Source organism: Gossypium hirsutum, chromosome D03 (genome assembly GCF_007990345.1).
Source record: "Gossypium hirsutum isolate 1008001.06 chromosome D03, Gossypium_hirsutum_v2.1, whole genome shotgun sequence".
Lineage (NCBI taxonomy): Eukaryota > Viridiplantae > Streptophyta > Magnoliopsida > Malvales > Malvaceae > Gossypium > Gossypium hirsutum.
In genome coordinates, this window is record NC_053439.1 from 6,715,786 (window position 1) to 6,735,885 (window position 20,100).

At 34.8% G+C, this 20,100-nt stretch overlaps 1 protein-coding gene across 1 annotated transcript; it reads left to right on the top strand.

Moving 5' to 3' along the window:
• Positions 1 to 17,745: 17,745 nt before the first annotated feature.
• Positions 17,746 to 19,728, top strand: LOC107950608 (uncharacterized). Its single transcript, XM_016885487.2, has 3 exons — positions 17,746 to 18,059; positions 18,792 to 19,031; positions 19,469 to 19,728. Exons 1-3 carry the CDS (start codon positions 18,042 to 18,044, stop codon positions 19,514 to 19,516), a joined length of 306 nt encoding a protein of 101 aa, XP_016740976.1. The 5' UTR covers positions 17,746 to 18,041; the 3' UTR covers positions 19,517 to 19,728.
• Positions 19,729 to 20,100: the final 372 nt, after the last annotated feature.

Here is a 20,100-nt window from a genome sequence, read left to right on the forward strand (position 1 = left end):
TAAAAAAGAAAGGAAATGAGTTTTTTTAGGCTATTAAAATGATTGTTTTTAGATTTTTTAACTTAAATAGGGCTTATGATACGACGTCGTTTTGGCTTGACCTCAAAAGCCCCGAAACGTCGTCGTTTTGAGGTTGACCTGAAGATCCGACCCAAACAGCCTCAGGTTCCGCTTGTTTTCGAAGTGATGGTCTAATTCCATTTTGGTCCTTCTTCTTTTTTTGCTTTTTTTAATTTTGTCATGTTCCTTTCTTTTTATTTATTTATTTTTAATTTTACCCCATTGTAATAGGGGCCAATCGACCCAGGTCCAAACAAAATTAAAATCAGTCCAACAATTACAAACCCAATAACCTAAATTACCCTAGCCCAATAACAACCCCAAAGCCCAAGTTTGTAGCCCTTAACACTAAAAAGCAGAAACCCTAAGCTAGCCGCAGCAGCCACCAGCAAGATCCCGATCGACGTAAGACTCGGAGAGCCTCCTCCACGTGCGCTTCACGAACACCTGCAAACATGAACTCAAGGAATCCAAAAGAGAAAAAAAAGCAGAAAATAACAATTATTATTGATTTATTTTTTATTTTTCGGGCTATATAAAGTCGCTCTATTTTGTAATGGGGGAAATGAAGAGAGAACAGAAAAGATCAGTATTTTTAAGTGTTTTTTTGTTTTCTTGGAAGTGTCCATCGTCTTTTTATTTATATATATTTTTGTATTTTCTTTTATTTGGATTTTATTTCACTTAAAATAACAAAGAAAAGGGGGAAAGAAGCTTACCTGGTGCCGTCGCGGTGTCCCCTCTCCGTCGCAATCGGAGGCCGGGGCGTCATCGGAGGCCAAAGGTCGGCCTAGCGACGGCGACAATAGGAAAATTGAAAAACCCTAGCAGAGAAGGCTAGGGTTGTTTGGTGTTTTAATATAAACTGTTTTTTTTATTTTTTATTTTTGGCTTTTATAATAGACCAAACGACGCCGTTTTGAAAGGGGCCAGACCCGCGCGTCGACCCGACCCATAACAGGGTCCGCGCGTTCTGGCCCTAAATGGGGAATTTACGCATTTGGTCCCCCGTTTTTTATTTGATTTTAATACAGTTATTTCATGTATTTTCAATTCAGCAACGAAATTTCTTTCCTGCTTCAATTTGGTCCAGGGGCCATGTGCCTGCAACCATTAGAATGACACCGTTTGGCCAGCGCGGGGATATTTATTTCTTTTGGTCCTTCCCCTTTCAGGCGCAATTTAATTTGGCCCTTTTGTTTTTTTAATTTTTGACCCTAAAAGTCTGTTTAATTTTGATTTAGTCCCCATTTGTTGTTGTTATTATTATTATTATTACTACTATATATACATAGGCATGCATATATACTATATAATATGTACTTTATATATTAAATGTTTTAATGCATATACATATATATATTGATATATTTCGTTATTGTTTTATTCTCATAGTTTTATATACATATATATACACATTTATATTTTATAATGTTCATATATTTTCCATGTTTTATAATTCGTACGTATATATACATTTTTTTTAAAATTTTTTTTACTGTTCTATATATATTCTATTATTTTATACATATTGTACATATGTAAATATTTTAATATACATATACGTATTTTCATAATTTACCAATACATACACTTATACATTTTTTATTTTGTAAATATATACACATATACATTTTTTTATCTTTATTTTATTTTCATGATTTTCATATACATATATACATGTATTTTTTTACTAGTTTTTTTGGTTAGATGAATTTCATTCTTTCTTTTTGTTTGCAAATTTACTTGTAAATTGTACTTGTATATATATTTGTAAATATTTATTCATATATGTTTGAAATTAAAGTTGTGTTTCATATTATACATTAACTTTTAACATACCTTTCGGGAAATATATTTTGGTTTTATCGAAGCATTAAAATCATCATATTTTTACAAATTTCCAAAATATTTGGCATTCATGATTCTCGGGAAAGATTGTGTCCTAACTTACTGGATTGCGATTATTTTTCGATGAATTTAGAAAGTCAAGTATTTGTTTTGCAATAAATTCGCAAATTTTAAATAAAAGCTTATTCTCGGGAATTCAAAATGTTGGGTCCTAACTTACTGGTCATGACATTTTCTTCTCGAAATAAGAATTTTCAAAAGCAAAAGGCAATATTCGGGTATTTTGAAGATTTAAAAACATTGTGCCCTAACTCACTGGGTATGGTGTTTTATTTCTTTGAAATAAGAATGTCTTATTATTTTAATTCGTTCATGAAACAAAAAGTTTCATTTTAAAATCTTTTCAAATTTTCGACACCAAATTTTCGACACCAAGGCATTAAAAAAATCAATTTGGTACCAATTTTGGGCGTTACGAGGGTGCTAATCCTTCCTCGTGCGTAATTGACTCCCAAACCTATTTTCTTAAATTTCGCAGACCAAAATTATTTTTAAGGTGGGCCGATCACACCTTAATAAAGGATCGATGGCGACTCCAGTTTTGTTTTTAAAGTCGACAACTAAATTTTTGTTTTCAAAAAGGCGGTTTCGACACCCATAATTTTAATTTCCTTGCAAGCCAGTCCTTTGACCCACTATTGAGCCAAGGAAATGACGTGAGGTTGGGATAATTTCCCTTTGAGGCCATACACTTTTCCATTTTATTTTAATTCAATCATTTATATTCTGTTTTTGTTTTTATATGATTTATGCTTTAAATTTTGTTACATATTCAATTCAGTCCCTAGACTATCGACCCTTGGGGAATGACGTGTACTGGGTTTGGGTTATTTGCCCTTTTGGTCCCTGTATTTTATTTTTTATTTAACACTTTTATTTACTATTTTTATTTATTTATACCTGAAGTTTGGTCATAGTTTCAGTTTGGTCCCCTGTTCATTTAATTAAGTCTCTATACTTGCTTTTTTTTATTTTCACCCTTTAACCTGCATAATTTATATTTTTGCCCTCGAACTTCCTGATTATTTTATTTTAGTCCTTTATTTTTAATTATTGATACTATTAATACTATTAGGTAATTATCGTTGCTAATTAATATTATTTTTGTTAAAATTTGCTCAAAAATCAATATTCTATGAACGTAATTATATTATTATCATACATTTTTGTATTATCCCACTATTAGTATCATTATTATATAGTATTATTAATTGAATTTTTTTCATTTCTTTTATTATTATTGAATTCATTATATTATTGTCATTTTATTTTATTATTTATGTTATTATTTTGTTAATGTCATAATTTTTCCATCATCACGTATTGTAAATATTGCTACATACATTCATCTGTTTTTCTGTGCAAATGCATAAAAAATAATTTAAGACCGAGGCAATATTTTTTATTTTGAGAATCCGAGAAGTGGTGCTCCTAACTTACGGAGTATGACTTTCTCCTTGAATTGAAGTAATCGAATATCCTATTTAAAATGAAAACACATAGGATTTAAGTAATAATCAAATGGCGATCATTCTTGTTTTCGAGAACTTGAGACATTGTCCCCTAACTTACTGGACATGATCTTTTCTTTTCGATTAACTCGAAATAAAGCCTTTTCCATAAAATTTAATTTAGTTAGCGATATGTTAATCAAATAACATCATGCAAAGAGGGATTGTATTTTAAATTCTCTTCGAATTTTTAATTTTCGACGCTAAGACATCAAGTAATAAACTAAGTACCAATTTTGGGTGTTATGAGGGTGCTAATCCTTCCTCATACATAACTGACTCCCGAACCCACTTCCGGGATTTTGTAGATCGAAAATTATCGTTTTAGTAAATTTAACCTTTTTGTTAAAATGATTAAGTTTCATGATCTGATCACACCTAATAAAAAGGATTGGTGGCGACTCCATTTTCATTTTTAAAATAAAAAGTCGATTTCCAAAAAGGTTTTGATAGTTGAACTCCCCCAGATCAAATTACATTAATGACAACTAAGATCAATGCCTATTTATAAGATGAGAGTCTTAAGGGATCTAAACTTTATACATCTTTATCCCTTAGGATTTACATTAATTACTCTGATAACTCTAGTTTTACTAGAGCATTTTATTGAGCCACCAAGGCTTCAAGTAGATAGGCTTATTCACATGTTCCATTTAATCAATTAATCTCCATGAAATGCTTTGTGCACAATGATCATAAATTTTGATCCGTGATTTATGACACTTGTAATACCCAATTTTTCTCCCTGGGCCCATACAAAATAAAAACACAGCAGGCCCAATTACTCATCTACAGACTAAACCCAAAAATTCAGCCCAATTACATTAACCCTAGCCCAGTCCAGAAGCCCTAGCCCTTTCTGCTTCAGCGCCGTAGCAATCTGGCGCCGCAACTGCTCCCGCGCACCGCGCTTGTCGATCCCGCATATCGCGCCCATCGCCGCCGCGAATCTCGCAGCACGACCCGCGCCTTCTCCACGCTTGTACCTGCAACAGCAAATAACAAACAAAGAAGAGAAAGCAGAAGAGAAAAGATCGGGCAACAAAATAGGAACAAAAAAACAGAATAGATTTTATTTTGATTTTGTTCATTTTTTTCTTCTTTTCCACTTCGGCTATTTAAAGCCTTGAAAAATCTGTAAAAGGGGGGAGAATACGGTAAATCGAAAGAAAAACACCGAATACAAAATTTTTAAAGGTGAATCGCAAGTTTTTTTTATTATTTTGTTTTTCCATAATAATAAAAGGGGAAAAGGGGAACCAACCTGGCCTAGGCGTGTTCGGATCCCTTCTTCATCTCGGTCGGAGAATAAAACGGCGTCTGAGGCCGTGAGAGGGCTCTTGAACGGCGGCGGCGTTAAGGGTTGAAACGGAACCCTAGCAGAGCATCTCTGTTTTTTATGTTTTTTTTTAAAAAGGGCTGCTGCTATTAGGTTTTTTAGAAAACCAGTTTTAAATACTGATTTGAAAACGGCGCCGTTTTGCCCTAGTATAACCCGCGCGGGGACCCGACCCAGAGGGGAGGATCCGCGCGTTGGGCTTTAAAGGGTAAATTGCGCATTCAGTTCCTCCTGTTCGTGGCGCGTTGCAATTAAACCTGCTTTGTTTCTTTTTAAATTGAGCCGCAATTTTTATTTGTTTTTCAATTTAGCCCACTGCTGCGCAGCGTTTTTGGAGGGAGGGAATAATTTCCCTTTTGGTCCTCCACTCTTGCGCGCGCATTCAATGTGGTCCTATTCTTAGATTTACTTCGAATTTAGTTTTTTTCTTTCTTTTTTTAGTTCAATTTAACATTTTATTTTATTCATTTTTTATTATAATTATGTTATACTATGATTTTTATTATTATTATTATCATTCTTATTATTATTTTATTCATACATGCGTCGTTCTTTCATTTAATATATATATGCATGTTTTTTTTATCTAGTATACTTGCATGTTTTTATAATATATATAACTATATATGCATGTTTCACGTTGCACGTCTACCTATATATTTTATACATATGTATATTTTTTTTTCAACTTCTACATATATATACACTCTTATGTTTTGATTTCAAAATTCTTTTTACTTTTGTAAATATATATTCATGCATCATTCAAAACTATTATAAACATTTTTTTTGTATACCTATATATCTATATTCTCATAATTTACTAATATATTATGTTTATACATTCTTATGTTTATTATTTCTAAAATGTATGTATATTGTATTATTATTGATTCATTCTCATGATTTTTGTATACTGATATATATGCATTAACATTTTATCATGTTTTCAAAGGGAATGTATATTTTGGTTTTGGCAAAGTGTTAAAATCATCACATTTCATAAATTTTCGAGATATTTGGCATTCATGATTCTTGAGAAAGATCGTGTCCTAACTTACTGGATTGCGATTATTTTTTGATGAATTGAGAAAGCCAAGTATTCGTTTTGCAATAAATTCGCAAATTTTAAATAAAAGCTTATTCTCGGGAATTCAAAAATGTTGGGTCCTAACTTACTGGTCATGACATTTTCTTCTCAAAATAAGAATTTTCAAAAGCAAAAGGCAATATTCGGGTATTTTGAAGATTTAAAAACATTGTGCCCTAACTCACTGGGTGTGGTGTTTTATTTCTTTGAAATAAGAATGTCTTACTATTTTGATTCATTCATGAAATAAAAAGTTTTCTTTAAAATCTTTTCAAATTTTTGACACCAAGACATTAAACAATCAATTTGGTACCGATTTTGGGCGTTACGAGGGTGCTAATCCTTCCTCGTGCGTAACTGACTCCCGAACCTGTTTTCTCAAATTTCGCAGACCAAAATTATTTTTAAGGTTGGCCGATCACACCTTAATAAAGGATCGGTGGCGACTCCAGTTTTATTTTCAAAGTCGACAACTAAATTTTTGTTTTCAAAAAACAGTTTCGACAGCTTGGCGACTCCGCTGGGGACTTTGAATAGTCGAGCCATGAATTATTTATGCTTTGTCTTTTTGTCGAAAATCAAAAGTTTTTTTAAAAAAAATCATGAGTTCTCTTCGCATTAATTGATTTTTCATATTGGTATGTTGGCAACTTTGCATTTTGCATTGCATGGTCCGTTTTACCCCCTTAAGTGGGAGCGAGAAACTAGTCCTTTGTGAGGTTTTCACCTCCGTGCAGGGTAGTGGACCGCTTCCGGGATACATCCGTACCTATGTCTTCGTGAGATTTTCATCTCCGTGCAGCCATAGGGAAATGTATCCCCATGAACTGAACTCGATTCACATGAGCCTATAATGGGTGAGGATCGAGGAATCTGCTGGTTCGGGTACCCTTACTCTAGAAACTAAGCCGGATATAGTGAACCTTAGAAACTTACCCTAGGTAGAATTACTCTAAACCTTAGTAGATATCTGACTAGGAGTTTTTATTATTTCTTGATTATATTGGATTTAATGTTTATACCCGATACTAACCGTTTTGTTTTGTTTTAGTTATGATTGCATTGCATTTGCATTTTAGAAAAGAGATATTGATTCAAGTTTGATTACTAATTTAGAAAGCCTATCATAAGAAAACGAGTTTCTTGATAAAATGGAAAATAGTACGGCAGCCTGAATATATTTCGAGAAATACAAGAAGGGCGATGGAAGAATTCATGACTTTACTTCGGGGCCCGAGGATTCAAGATGATTGTCTAAGAGCTTTCAACATTCCAAATTTCTTAAAGAAGCTAATGAGCATTGCGAGGATAGACAGACAACGGATTGCGACCAGAATCAAGCAGAATGAGCTAGCAGTGACATCCTTTGAAAGTTCGCGAGGTTTATCTTAACATCCGGATGAAGAAGGAGAAGATGTCTTTGCTTGGAGTATGAGGGCAAAGCCGTATATATATCCGCTTTATGTAAAGAAATTTGTCCTCTAGTAAAGTTTTCTAAATGGAATTGAATCAGAATTAACGTCTCTATATGCATTCATTTCATACATTTGCATTTCATTACATTATATGCATTAGACACCGTTAAATTATCCCAATTAATTAAAATCACTGCTCAGTTAATCTGAAAACCAACCAACCAACCAAGCACCATTACAGCACTCGAGCAAAGATTAAGGACATGGATCAGAGATTGGAAAAACTCAAACAGTGTTAGAGGGAGATGCAAGACCGACTTCAGCTACAGGTGCAGGATCAGTTAGACAAGATGAAACAAGAGATGTCTGAGAAGATGCGAGAATCCCAAGAAGATATAGTGGCAAAGTTAACTCAACTGATAACTAAGGGAAGTGATAAAGGAAATGGCCCCATGGCAAATGTCGATGAGGGAAATGATGATGAACCTCTCTATCCTCCAGGTTTCACCTCTCCACATATGCGAACTCAAGCTGAATACCCGCGTAAATCTACTGTCACCATCATGCCACAACAATTTCAAGCTGGTGTTTCGAGCTTCTAGGCTGGGCCGGGATCTAATCTAAAAAATAACCATGTTAACTCTGTCATTCCTGACTTCGATGAAGTGGTTGAGAAGGAAAGAATGAAGGAGGAGCTACCGAAATAGTTAGAAGAAAGGTGTAGGTGGCTCGAGGAGAAGTTCAAGGCGATGGAGGTCACTGAAAGTTATCGAGGCATTGACGCAAAAGAGCTGAGTTTAGTGCTAGATTTAGTACTCCCTCATAAGTTTAAGATGCCTGAATTCGAAAAGTACAATGGGACAAGCTGTCCAGAAGCTCACATTACCACGTTCTGTAGACGAATGGCGGGATATGTTAACAACGACCAACTCTTGATACATTGTTTCCAAGACAGCCTTGAAGGGGCAGCATCCAAATGGTACAATCAGTTGAGTCGTGCCACGGTTGGTTCATGGAGGGACTTGGCGCAAGCATTCATGAAATAATATAGTCATGTGACAGACATGGCTCCTGATAGAATCACCCTTCAGAATATAAAGAAGAAGCCGAGCAAAAGCTTTAGGCAGTATGCACAGAGATGGAGGGAGGTCGCAGTCCAAGTTCAGCCACCACTCCTGGAAAAGGAAATGACCATGCTATTCATTAACACCCTGAAAGCCCCGTTCATTACACATATGTTAGGAAGTGCCACAAAAAGCTTTCCTGACATAGTCATGAATTGTGAAATGATTGAGAGCGCTATAAGGAGCGGGAAAATTGATGCAGAGGAGAGTAACAAGAGGTTAGTCCAAAGGAGAAGAGAAAATGAGGTGAACAACACAGGTTGCTCTAAATCAGTTACTGTGAGTCATCCAGGAAAGGGGGTTGCTAGTCAACAAAGTTCATTGAGACAGGAATCTGGAGTGAAACCAGGTACTGAGAAGCTCCAGCTCACGCCAATTCTGATGTCATATAAGGAGTTGTACCAAAGCTTATTCGATGCACACGTTGTTTCTCCTTCCTACATAAAACCCCCACAACCTCCGTATCCCAAGTGGTATGATGCGAACGCACAATTTGACTACCATGCAGGAATTACAGGGCACTCAATCGAGAATTGCATTACCTTCAAAAAGCTAGTTGAAAAACTCATCAACATGGGTGTTGTCAAGCTTGATGACTCATGAAGTGCAAAAAATCCGCTTCCCAATCATGATTGACAATAGGGTGGATGCAATATATGAAGAGGTGCTGGGGGTGTTCACATCAGTGACATATACGAAGAAACAACTGAAGAAGGGACCTTGTCAGATATTCGCCCTTGTAAACCTGGGGGTGTTCTAAATAATTGGACCGCAGAAGAAACCTTGTAGTATTTAGAGTTTGTTAGAGTAATGTTCAGAACACACTTGTTACTTTTAGCCTAGAAGCAACGAGAACTTCTTTGTGAAATAGGCTCACGTCTGAACATTATTATTTTAATGAAATACATTATTGCAATCATCTTTGAGCAAATGTTCTTTCATTCTTTACGATTCTTTTATTCTTTTAGATTTTTTTTCTCCTGCCAAATCATTCATTCGTTTATTCATATAAATTCATACATTCTTTTGTATATTCTTTGGTACCCACTATGGGTCCCCAAATATCAATGACATGAGTGATGCTGCTACAGACTCAAAATTGCCTTTTGAGTGAGACATGTGTTTAGAGGGATCTCATGACTTTGAAGATGTCATGAATTGTAGCTTATCTCTGGACTTGTTAAGGATGATAGAGCAGGAATGAAATTTTACCTCACGAGGAGACAATAGAGACTGTGACCTTGAGGTAACATGCATAACCGAAAAAACAAAACAAGACATTGTTGAGTTACTTCAAGCATTCAAAGATGTTTTCGTATGGTCATACCAGGATTCCCCAGGTTAAGTACTGTCATTGCAATCTGAACAACAGCACGATATCAGAAATTTGCAGTATGTTCAAGAATGATGCAGTGAAAACTCTACCGGAGTAGTGCCTCTCTCTTTAGTTCATCATTAAAGTTGAAATTCTTTCTCTCCGGGTATTGGCTGAGCAAGTTGGACGAAGCAGAACGGATCCAATCGCAATGTGATCAATTGAACTTGATAGAGGGAAGAAGACTAAAAACTATTCATTACGGTCAGATGTACCAGAAATAAATAATGCGAGCCTATAACAAAAGGTTCATCCTAGAGAATTCCATGATAGCGACCTAATGCTGAAGAAGATCCTCACTCTACAAAAAGTATAACGGATGCCAAATTGGGAAGAACCTTATGTTATAGAGAAGGTTTTTTTTCTCCAAAGGAGCTTTGTTTTTGAACGAGATGGGTGATAAACCTGCAAAGTCCCATAAACTCAGATTCAGTCAGGAAATGCTCTGCTTAAAAAAGAGAGGACCAAGGTAAAAACCCGCAAAGGGCAGTTTGAGTCCGAAAAAGAAAAAAAATAAAAAGAAGTGATGAATGGAGAGGTTAAGGTGAAAACCCGCAAAGGGCGCCTTAGACCAAAGGAGATTTGAGTTGAAAACTCGAAAAGGGCAGCTCAAATATTGATCAGAATGGGGCATGAGATTATCGGAGCAGCTCAAATACTGATCAGAGTGGGGCATGCAGTGGTCTTGCTATACCTGAATCAATAGGAAAGGGTAAGCGACATCTTGGGGCATTGACAAAGTACTATAGATCTCCTAAACACATGTTAAGCTCAGAATGGTCTTCAGAAAGTTTGTACAGAGAAGTTCAAGCTACGATGTCTGGGGCACCCAATCCTTATACCATTTTTGCTATTCTTGGAACACTTCATTCATTACCAAGATACGCATTCCTAAATCAATTTCTTTGTTATCCATCTTTATTATCTTTGACAACTTATTCATTTCGAGCTATGCTCAGAACCAACTCAATTCTTATCCATGATCTTTTTTGCAAGCATGTTGCATTAGAATAGTAATGGACTAATAAAACTTTCACAATGGAAGTTTTGCATATTACTCTAGAAGTTTCTAAATAATACGGTAACCTGAAACAGAGCTATTATTTAGAACACATCAAGCTTAAAGGTTGAATATCTAATAAGGAATAGTCTAAATTAAGACTATCCCTTTGAGTTTTGTTGTCTAAAATATTGATTGAAAAACAGCAAGATTTCGTGTTGGTGACAAAGCGTCAATGAGCAAACAAACAATGATCACCTTACAATAAGAAGAGGTTTCCTCGAAGGAAAAAACATTCATTTGTGCATGAGCATTTGATATGACACCCTGGAATGGTGTAAGAGACCAAAGAGTTTCACATCCTGTATCCTTGAATTGTGATAGTAGAGGATTGAGAAAATGCCAAATCTTTTACTCTTGGGTTACAACGGGAGAAAGATGGTACAAATTTTTACATCCCAGTGGATTAAACTTTGAAGGTTTACAGCGGGGGCAATCTGGTCAAGTGTTTCTTTGGAGACGCTAGCTGAGCAAGAAGGTGTTATAGCACATTAGTGATGAAACCTTAATAAACTTGGAGTAATAACAACTCAAGCGTTAAAATATCATTTTTATGACATTCTGCATTCATTCAAATGTCATTCATACATGCCTAGTTAGGAGCATTTGATTCATTTTGATCATGCCATCCTAATCATTAGGCATAATTAGGTTCATTATACAGGTCATGTCCTCCAGAGAACAGATCAGTGAAAATAGCAGATCTTGCCTTCCTGCATTAACAGCGAAGCAGATCGAAGATACCAACCTTGCCTCCCTCGGTTGCAGTGGAGCAGGTTGATGGTAGATTTTACCTCCCTGAGGTTACAGTGGAGTATATTGAAGCCAGTAATTCTATCTCTCTGGACAGCAGTGGAATAGATTGAATATTACAGATCTTATCTCCCTAAGCAGTAGTGGAGCAGATCGAAGATGGCGGATTTTACCTCCCTAAGGTTACAGTGGAGTACATTGAAGCCAGTAATTCTACTTCCCTGGGCAGCAGCGGAATAGATTGAAGATTTCAGATCTTGTCTCCCTAAGCAGTAGTAGAGCAGATAAAAAATGGCAGATTTTATCTCCCTGTGGTTACAGTGGAGTACATTGAAGCCAGTAATTCTACTTTCCTGGGCAGCAGCAGAATAGATTGAATATTTCAGATCTTGTCTCCCTAAGCAGTAGTGGAGCAGATTAAAGATGACAGATTTTACCTCCCTGTGGTTACAGTGGAGTACATTGAGGCCAGTAATTCTACTTCCCTGGGCAGCAGCGGAATATATTGAATATTTCAGATCTTGTCTCCCTAAGCAGTAGTAGAACAGATCAAAGATGACGGATTTTACCTCTCTGTGGTTACAGTGGAGTACATTGAAGCCAGTAATTCTATCTCCCTAGGCAGCAGTGAAATAGATTGAAGATTTCAGATCTTGTCTCCCTAAACAGTAGTGGAGCAGATTAAAGATGGTAGATTTTACCTTTCTGTGGTTACAGTGGAGTACATTGAAGCCAGTAATTCTACTTCCCTGTGCAGTAGTGGAATAGATTGAAGATTTCAGATCTTGTCTCCCCAAGAAGTAGTGGAACAGATCAAAGATGACGGATTTTACCTCCCTATGGTTACAATGGAGTACATTGAAGCCAGCAATTCTATTTCCCTGGGCGGCAGCGGAATAGATTGAAGATTTCAGATCTTGTCTCCCTAAGCAGTAGTGGAGTAGATCAAAGGTGGTAGATTTTACCTCCTTGTGGTTACAGTGGAGTGCATTGAAGCCAGTAATTCTACTTCCCTGGGGCAACAGTGGAATAGATTGAAGATTTCAGATCTTATCTCCCTAAGCAGTAGTGGAGCAGATCGAAGATGGCGGATTTTACCTCCCTGAGGTTACAGTGGAGTACATTGAAGCCAGTAATTCTATCTCCCTAGGCAACAGTGGAATAGATTGAATATTACAGATCTTATCTCCCTAAGCTGTAGTGGAGCAGATAAAAAATGGCAGACTTTACCTCCTTGAGGTTGCAGTGGAGTATATTAAGCCACTAATTCTATCTCCCCGGTCGGCAGTGGAATCGATCGAAGAAAGCAGATCTTGTCTTCATGTATTGGCGTGAAGTAGATCGAAGAAAGCAGATCTTGTCTTCCCATACTGGTAGTGAAGTAGATCGAAGATACAAGTCTTATCTCCTTGGAGTTGCAGTGGAGCAGACAGAAGTACCCAATCCTATCTCCTTGAAGTTGCAATGGAGTGGATTAAAATCACAGATCTCATCTCTCTGAAATTGCAGTAGAGCAGATCGCATCTGATTTATCTTTAAGTCGTAGCAGAACAAGTCGAAGTTATAAGTCTTATCTCCCTGAAGATGCAGTGGAGCAGATTAAATATAGCAAATTTTGTTCTTTTGAGAAGCTACAACATATGAATCATATCTCGCCGACATTGCAATGGGGTAGATCGAAGCGTCAGTTCCTATACCTCTGAAGATGCAGTAGGAGGGAATGTGCTACCTGAAGAAAAGAAGCACTGAAGAAGTCGAGGCTTAGTAAAACCGGGCACAATTGGGTATTTTAGTCTTTGCTCTGTTCCCGTTACACGACAACGAGCAAAGAGGGGCAGCTGTAATACCCAATTTTTCTGCCCGAGCCCATACAAAATAAAAACACAGCAGGCCCAATTACTCATTTACAGACTAAACCCAAAAATTCAGCCCAATTACATTAACCCTAGCCCAGTCCAGAAGCCCTAGCCCTTTCTACTTCAGCGTTGTAGCAGCTTCTGCCCTAAAGCCGTAGCAATCTGGCGTCGCAACTGCTCCCGCGCACCGCGCTTGTCGATCCCGCACATCGCGCCCATCACCGCCGCGAATCTCGCAGCACGACCCATGCCTTCCCCACGCTTGTACCTGCAACAGTAAATAGCAAACAAAGAAGAGAAAGCAGAGGAGAAAAGATCTGGCAACAAAATAGGAACAAAAAAACAGAATAGATTTTATTTTGATTTTGTTCATTTTTTTCTTCTTTTCCACTTCGGCTATTTAAAGCCTTGAAAAATCTGTAAAAAGGGGGAGAATACGGTAAATCGAAAGAAAAACACCAAATACAAAATTTTTAAAAGTGAATCGCAAGTTTTTTTATTATTTTGTTTTTCCATAATAATAAAAGGGGAAAAGGGGAACCAACCTGGCCTAGGTGTGTTCGGATCCCTTCTTCATCTCGGTCAGAGAATAAAACAGCGTCTGAGGTCGTGAGAGGGCTCTTGAACTGCGGCGGCGTTAAGGGTTGAAACGGAACCCTAGCAGAGCGTCTCTGTTTTTTTTATGTTTTTTTTTAAAAAAGGGTTGCTGCTACTAGGTTTTTTTAGAATACCAGTTTTAAATACTGATTTGAAAACGACACCGTTTTGCCCTAGTATAACCCGCGCGGTGACCCGACCTGGAGGGGAGGATCCGCACGTTGGGTTTTAAAGGGTAAATTGCGCATTCAATCCCTCCTGTTCGTGGCGCGTTGCAATTAAACCTGCTTTGTTTCTTTTTAAATTGAGCCGCAATTTTTATTTGTTTTTCAATTTAGCCCACTGCTGCGCAGCGTTTTTGGAGGGAGGGAATAATTTCCCTTTTGGTCCTCCACTCTTGCGCGCGCATTCAATGTGGTCCTATTCTCAGATTTACTTCGAATTTAGTTTTTTTTCTTTCTTTTTTTTAGTTCAATTTAACATTTTATTTTATTCATTTTTATTATAATTATGTTATACTATGATTATTATTATTATCATTATTATTATTATTTTATTCATACATGCGTCGTTCTTTCATTTAATATATGTATGCATGTTTTTTTTATCTAGTATACTTGCATGTTTTTATAATATATATAACTATATATGCATGTTTCACGTTGCACGTCTACCTATATATTTTATACATATGTATATTTTTTTTTATTTTTCAACTTCTATATATATATACACTCTTATGTTTTGATTTCAAAATTCTTTTTACTTTTGTAAATATATATTCATGCATCATTCAAAACTATTATAAACATTTTTTTGTATACCTATATATCTATATTCTCATAATTTACTAATATATTATGTTTATACATTCTTATGTTTATTATTTCTAAAATGTATGTATATTGTATTATTGATTCATTCTCATGATTTTTGTATACAGATATATATGCATTAACATTTTATCATGTTTTCAAAGGGAATGTATATTTTGGTTTTGGCAAAGTGTTAAAATCATCACATTTCATAAATTTTCGAGATATTTGGCATTCATGATTCTTGAGAAAGATCGTGTCCTAACTTACTGGATTGCGATTATTTTTTGATGAATTTAGAAAGCCAAGTATTCGTTTTGCAATAAATTCGCAAATTTTAAATAAAAGCTTATCCTCGGGAATTAAAAAATGTTGGGTCCTAACTTACTGGTCATGACATTTTCTTCTCAAAATAAGAATTTTCAAAAGCAAAAGGCAATATTCGGGTATTTTGAAGATTTAAAAACATTGTGCCCTAACTCACTGGGTGTGGTGTTTTATTTCTTTGAAATAAGAATGTCTTACTATTTTGATTCATTCATGAAATAAAAAGTTTTTTTTAAATCTTTTCAAATTTTCGACACCAAGACATTAAACAATCAATTTGGTATCAATTTTGGGCGTTACGAGAGTGCTAATCCTTCCTAGTGCAATATTCGGACCAGATTCAACCACCAATATTGCCCTCTTTAAAATAAACTTTCTTTGTATTACGATCTACATCTGTCACAACAACCATCACCATTCTCGATTTCCAGGTGAGAAATGTTATCACCAGAGTTTAAAGAGATTTCCATTTAAGATTAATTGTTCAATTGCTTAAAAATAGAGGTTAAAAAGATAATAATAATAAAAAAGTGACCACCATTAAAGATTAAATTTAATGATCCTTTATTGAAATATGAGAAGCAAGCTTTTATGTACTGAGAATACGAGTGAGATTTTAATTCACCATAATTGAGTGCAAAAATCAGACAAAAGACAAGAAAAGGGGATTAAAAAATGTTGTCAGTTTACAGCTAGAATTAGAATTTTGTCATAAAAAAACAAGGTCAAGAAAGCCAATAATGGAAGTTGTGTTAAAAAGAAAATATCCACATATAATTTTCATCCAACTTATAATCTAATACCAAATTTTTATTGGGAAAAATATAAATTATACATCAATTTAATTCAGTATATCACGAGATACAAAATTTTAATTTGATACAATCGTCTAAATTATTTTATATAAATAAATATTAATTCTAAAACTTATTAATTTCATAATGTATTTTTCAATTTTGACTTAACATATTTTATATTAATTTATTTGTTTTTCTTCCTACTTATTCTCCGTCCTTTTGTTGAAAATTCTGTGGTTCATGAATTAATTCTTCTACTAAGAATTATTTTAAAGATAATTTAATACAGCCGCCCAAGAAAGTTATTTAATGAAATCCAACTACACCCACCGAAAGAAACAATGCTACCTAGGGATTTATCCAATAATTAATATTCTTTTACATTTTATTATTTATTTTTTTGTCAGATTTTGTTATTGGTCCCTCTGTTACGCATAAATTATGAATTTAGTTCTTATGGTTATATAAAATCTTTATATTTTTCGAAATTCTAAAATTTTAATTTTGACCAAACAAAAAATTGTATGCGATAAATATGTTATCACACTTGTAATAACATACCAACCAATTATTTCTACATAAACTATATTATTTTACTTTTTCTTATACAAAAGTAAATCAAGAATTAAGTTTGTGAGTATTACAATTTGATTTGTTCTAGTTTCTTTCAACCCACTTTCTTTCCTTCCAATGCAATTTATCTTAAAGTTTAGTATGTTGGAAATTACAAAATGAAAAATATTCACCCTAAAATATACCATTGCACATTATTTTATAACTCCTTTAATAACAAAGTTGTGCCATCTCTTTCAATACAAGTAAGCTCCCTTTTCAAAATCCACCCTACTCTAAAATTTTAAATAAGCTTAACCAACCTTTTTCTTCTTTTATGAAACCCAAACAAAAGGATTGTTTGTAAACAATTGTAACTCTTTCTCCTTATTAAAAGTTATTTTAATCATTTGATCTGCTTGTATATTTTTTTATGTATGTATTTAAGTACTCAATTTTCAATATTCTTCAAGAGGTGGTGAATGTGCCTGATTATCATCGATTTAGAGGGCGTTGATTCTGGAACTTGGATACCTTCAATAACATCCAAATTGTCTGTTTATATAAACACTTCATTTCCTTACTTTTTCTTGCATCAGCGACAGATTATTCAAAATACCCCATAATTTAATTAAAATATTATAGAAAAAATAAAGAAAAATTTGAAATATAGTGTAGGGTTGAATTGCGATTTGGTTTTGATGTATTTAGTAATGAATCAAAATTCATTTTTTATTTAATTTTTAACTTTTACAATACAAAAAGAAATAATTTTATATTTAAATTAATTTAAAATTTTATAGCTCTGCGTATAACAAACATGTCTAATACGTGTCAACCAGAGAAGTACATGAAATTTAAATGTAAAAAGATTATGTAGGACACAAATTTGGCATTCAATTATAATGAGCTGATAAACGATACCGTTTAAAATCCCAAAAAACCGCGTCTCGGATGAACTTTGGAATCTGCCCTCGTAGAGACAGCTAGCATATAAAAGCAGCAATCTTAACCAAATTAAGGGGCAAAAAGCTTAAAAATCCACGTAAGCAAAGCGTGTCCGAACGAGTGGCATTCCATGTAATTTAAGCGAAAAGGCAAGACCATTATCGAGAATTAAAACGTATAAAAATAATAAGTTAATATACATATAAAAAAAGGAAAGCTGGGGGGGGGAGTGATTGATTTTATTAGGTGCTGATTGATTAGTGTTTCTATCAAAGACCCACCCCCTTCCGATCGGTGCTGTCGTTTGCTGTATTTATATATTTTTTGCTTCAACTCATTCAATCACCACAATTTCTCTTATTTCTTTCTTTTTATAAATACCCTTTTATTTTTACTTGCTTTTTCTATTTCTCCTTTGACTGGTTCAGATTAGCCGTTGATAGTTTAGTGATTAATATATAGAACTCTTTAAAGCTTTGGAAAGATCCTTTTTTTTCACTTGGTATCAAGCATGGAAGATCGCAAGGAGGTTAGTTCTTTGTTTTTCTTATGTTATTGATAAGAAAAAAGAAGGATTCTTTTTTTGGCTATGTAGTTATGATTTATGTGGTCTTAGTTATTTTCCTTCTTAGTTTTGGAGTTTCTTTGCAGCCAAACAAATATTTGGTGTTCATTTCCAAGTTCACTCATGGGTTGAAAAAAAGAAATTTAATTTTACGTTTTCCAAGTGTATGAAGTAGTAAAATTCAATTTTTTAAATATGGGTTTTGATTTTTGGTATGTCTCAAAAGCTGAAATTCCCTTCTACAGGGAAAAAAATCTATAATCTTAGAGTTGAAAAAGAAAAAAAAAGAATACAGGGGAACACTATAAACAGGTTTCTGGTTATGTTACCCAGTTTCACCGAGTGAGTGTCAAGTTTTTTTAAGTTCTTAAGGACAATGACAAGTCTAAATAATGTAAATGGTTGGTCTTATAAAGGAACATGAAAGAGTCTTGAATAACATAGATTGTTGGTGTTAATTGTTAGGAATATTTTAGTACATGCAGTGCTAGCTAGGTTGTGAATTTGGAATGTCTTTGTATTGAACTTGCAAAGTCACATGATGTCTTTTTGGCATTATTAAGTATTGCCAAAGGACAAATTTTATAATTTGCTCAACAGTTGGCCATGAATACAAAGCATTGATAGCTTTGGCAATATTTGGGGTTAATTAAAGCATTGATATATTTTGGCTTACGGGTGTTAAAATTGATGTAGAAAAATGCACCATGGCTATCAGTACCACAATTTGGTGATTGGGATCAAAAGGGACAGGTGCCAGATTACTCTCTTGACTTCTCAAAGATCAGGGAAATGAGGAAGCAAAACAAGAGGGAAGTTTCAAGAGCCAGTCTTGGTAATGAAGAAGAGTTCATTAACCCAACTGCAAACACTGTTAGCACTACTCCTAGTGATGATCATCACCACAATTACCCTCAGAACCATCACTCTCCATCTGTAAGATTCTCCCTTCCACTATCTTCCCAAATCCTTTATTTAATTAGAAAATGTACTATAAATATACAATTTTCTATTATTGGTTGGTAGCTATAAATAGTGATAGCGCCGTAACCATGTCGAATCTATATGAACTTTGTTGGCATCCATGTGATATAGGCTGGTGGGGAAGTTGTGCTTAGCTGTATCATTTAATCTTTTTCCTTTGATGTTTGCTAGCCCCGGGGCTTGCACAATTAACCTTTAAGCATATGTAGCTCGGCCCTTGGGGAAAACCCCGATGAGCATTCCACTTTTCATTGTAGAAATACTTTTCTATATCTTTTATCTCTTTGGTCAATGAATTATACTTTTTTCACTTTGACAAATGTCATTAGTTAGCCATATTATACTCGGTCACACATTTGTTGATTGCTTTTTTTTGAATTTCTTGACAGACAAGGAGGAGTTTCTTTAGCTACTTCAATTGCTGCGTCAAGGCTTAAGGGTTAGGGTTTAAGGGCTCGCATGAAAGATGATTTTAAAAGCCACCCGAGTTACATCGATGTATTTATAGTGCACCCTTTCTCTCTCTCTTTCCATCGTGTTCTTTGTTTTTTTTTGGTTTCTCATCTTTATTTCTTCATCATCTCTTTGGTTTTTAAGCTTAGGAAAGATAATATATGCTTTAATTTAAATGTGGTGATCATTTTATGCATCTGATCTTCCTCTTTCCTTGGTTCTCATGATGTATAATTTGAATGGAAAGGTGATGGAGAAATAAAAGGGGGGGGGGATTATTGATTAGGCTAATATCCCGGGGATGTGACATGAAAGAAAATGGGGGGTTGAGAAATGTGTGGCTAAAACTACTATCGAGGGTGATGTTGGGGACCAATTTGATCTTTTTGGTGATAGGATGGCTGATTTTAATCAATTGGAAATAAGCTATTGTGTGTAGCATTTATTACCTATGGAACTTTAATTTGCTTTTGTCCATTTCCCCCAACTGGTTACTACATGTATTGGAAACTTAAAAAAGCTGGTTCACTCAATCTGGTAAACATTTAATTGAATGACATTCAATAAA

Bases quoted from the DNA above. Each gene is read 5' to 3' on its own strand.
- LOC107950608 (XM_016885487.2), top strand. The intron at 19,032-19,468 runs GTAAGATTCTCC...ATTTCTTGACAG, and splicing joins AGAACCATCACTCTCCATCT to ACAAGGAGGAGTTTCTTTAG.